Source organism: Myotis davidii, unplaced genomic scaffold, assembly GCF_000327345.1.
Source record: "Myotis davidii unplaced genomic scaffold, ASM32734v1 scaffold142, whole genome shotgun sequence".
NCBI classification, from domain to species: domain Eukaryota; kingdom Metazoa; phylum Chordata; class Mammalia; order Chiroptera; family Vespertilionidae; genus Myotis; species Myotis davidii.
The window spans coordinates 1,087,893-1,090,380 of record NW_006294400.1 but is presented as its reverse complement, the minus strand read 5'-3'; the positions used below and the strand labels follow the sequence as shown (position 1 = coordinate 1,090,380).

The 2,488-nt window shown below is 51.5% G+C and overlaps 1 protein-coding gene across 1 annotated transcript in view; it reads left to right on the top strand.

Annotated features, from left to right (window-relative positions):
* Positions 1-2,488, top strand: part of URM1 (ubiquitin related modifier 1) — a 17,058-nt gene that overhangs the window by 3,379 nt on the left and 11,191 nt on the right. Inside the window, exon 2 of the mRNA XM_006768508.2 lies at positions 1,007-1,077. Within this exon, the coding sequence (XP_006768571.1) occupies positions 1,007-1,077 (71 nt within the window). The remainder of the gene's footprint in view (positions 1-1,006; positions 1,078-2,488) is intronic.

The following is a 2,488-nucleotide window of genomic DNA, read 5'->3' as shown; positions in this document are numbered from 1 at the left end:
AGAGTGGTAGGGTGGGAGGCCTCGCATCTTGTCAAAGGCCTTTTAAGGCCTCAGTTAAGCTCCACATGAAGTCTGCAATGGAATCAGGAGACCCAGGGGTGAAGCAGTGTGGGGCCCCGAAAGAGTCCTAGTGTCCACATCATAAGCCCATGCTTCTGGAGTTGTCTCTGAGCATCTCTGCTGAGCCGGCCTTCCCTTGCCTGGTGTTGGCACACAGAAGTGAGCCAAATTCTGCCCTCAAGGGGCTTTCTGACATCTGGGGGAGGGGGGTGTTTTTTCTGCTAAGGCTGCCAGGGCTAAGCAGAAACCAGTTAGACTTCAAAGCCTAGCTCATCCACTGCCTCTGTGACTTTAGACAAGTCACGTCACTTCTTCAGGCTTCTGCTTCTCCATTGGATGGCGTCAATAATGTCTGCCTCTCTTCTTCCTTCCCTGGGATGCCCTGAGGATGAAATGAGATGAAGAATGGTCTTGTAAATTGCTAAGCCTGGTGAAATCTCTTACCGTCCAGCACTGTGGTGTGCCACCAGGCCAGCAGTGGTTGGCACAGCAGGGACATTCCAAACCCTCACCTGGCCAGAGGAAACCCCTCAACACATACAGGGTCTGCAGTGTGACTCACGGTGGCTTCTCAACATTTTGTAGATGGAAAGGCTAAGGCTTGAGAACACGGAGTCACATGCCCGGGGTCCCGGGGTCAGGCAGGGGTGGAGGCTGGTCTCCATCTCGAGGCGGGAAGCACCCAGCCCGAACCTGTATGCTAAGCTGCCTCGAGAAAGCAGAGGAGTGAAAACAAGAGTCTGCAAATTGAATTCTTGGTTATTGGTAAAAATGACTTATATCCTACTTGACCACATCAGGAATCAGTCACTGGTACCCAAGGTGTTCCTGAACCTTGGATCTCGGCATCTCGTGTGCTCTGGTGCCAGCCCCTCCTCAGTTTTCATTCTCAGCTAGGTGTGTGCAGGAACTGACCTGGCTGTCTTTCTCTGGCCCTCCTTTGCAGAGGTGGCGCGGAGCTCCTGTTCGACGGTGTGAAAAAACATCAGGTCACCTTGCCTGGACAGGAGGAGCCCTGTGAGTATGGGTGTCTGAGCCCCTCTCTGGGGTACACTGGGCAGGAGTCTACAGGGTCATTCAACCCCGTTCAAGTGGGAATAGGTCAGATTTCCTGGCCAGAGGGAAGGAGGAAGAGAGATCACCATCCTCTCTCAGACCAACCAGCTTTGCAGGAGGGTGGTGGCGTGGGTTATGAATGTGGGTTAAGTGTGCATCCCCTTAGGACCTTAGGCCAGTGCCCTCGCCTCTCTTAGATTTAGTGTTCTTATCTGTGAAGTAGGCATGGTAATCTCCAGCTCTCAGGGTTGCTAAAGGGAGCATCTCTATTAATTTAATTTTTAAAGTATTTTCCTTTATTGATTTTAGAGAGAAAGGAAGGAAAGGAGAAACATCAATTTGTTGTTCCACTTACTTATGCATTCATTTGTTGCTTCTTGTATGTGCCCGGACCGGGAATTAAACCCGCAGTCTTGGTGTATCAGGATAATGCTTTAACCAGCCGAGCTACTTGGCCAGGGCTAAGGGAGCATCTTTATTATTATTATATGGCAGCAGAGAGATGTTCTCACGAAGGTGGGTAATCCTCACCGTGGATGGGAAAAGGCACACGGGCTCACATTATGGTAAGAGGATTCAGATGAGAAGAAGATACCCAGCCAGAAAGGAGGCTGGAGGAGGGAGGATGACTGAGAGACAATGGGCTTTTTTCATTTGTCCATTTAAATACCGGTTCATCTTTCTTTAACAAACATATACTGAGCACTTCCTGTGTGGCAGACCATGTACCAGGCACTGGGGAGACCGCCATGAATGAGAGCCAGTCCCTGCCTTCAAACTCTGGACGGGCGGGGGGTGGGAAGCCCATTTTAGGGCCTCCTTTGTGCCAGGCATAGAACTAGTTAGTGGGTATTCGGTGCTAGTGAAACAGATATGGTTCTTGCCCTAATAATGGGGGTTGAAGAGGTCCAGCTGGATAAATATCAGTGTAGCCTAGAGGCAGGGGTGGCATCACTGTGGAGAGGCACCAGTCCTAGCAGTGGGTCATCGTCAGAGAAGAATGCTCAGGACCCTCAGGACTGAGAGCCGTTTTCCCTAGGGCCCGGACGCTTCAGGGGAGAAGAGGAATCAGTCGTTAGGAGGCAGGGGAATGAGGTTCCTGGAGGCAGGCAGAAGAAAAGGTCAGGGCGGTTGACAGGGTTCTTCTGGAACTGGACGCTCATCTGCCAGGAATCAAACAATTATTCCCCAAATTCACTGGCTGCCAAGGTTATCTCTGCTCCTCCTCCGGGTCTGAGAGCAGTGGCACAAGGTAGGTCTACGTGCCACATTCAGAGGTTGGGGGACACTCACCAAGGACCAGGGCACTGCCCCCTTTAGCTGGTGGTGGGTATGAGGCTGGGGTTAAATGTCAGGGTTGTGGATTGTGTGT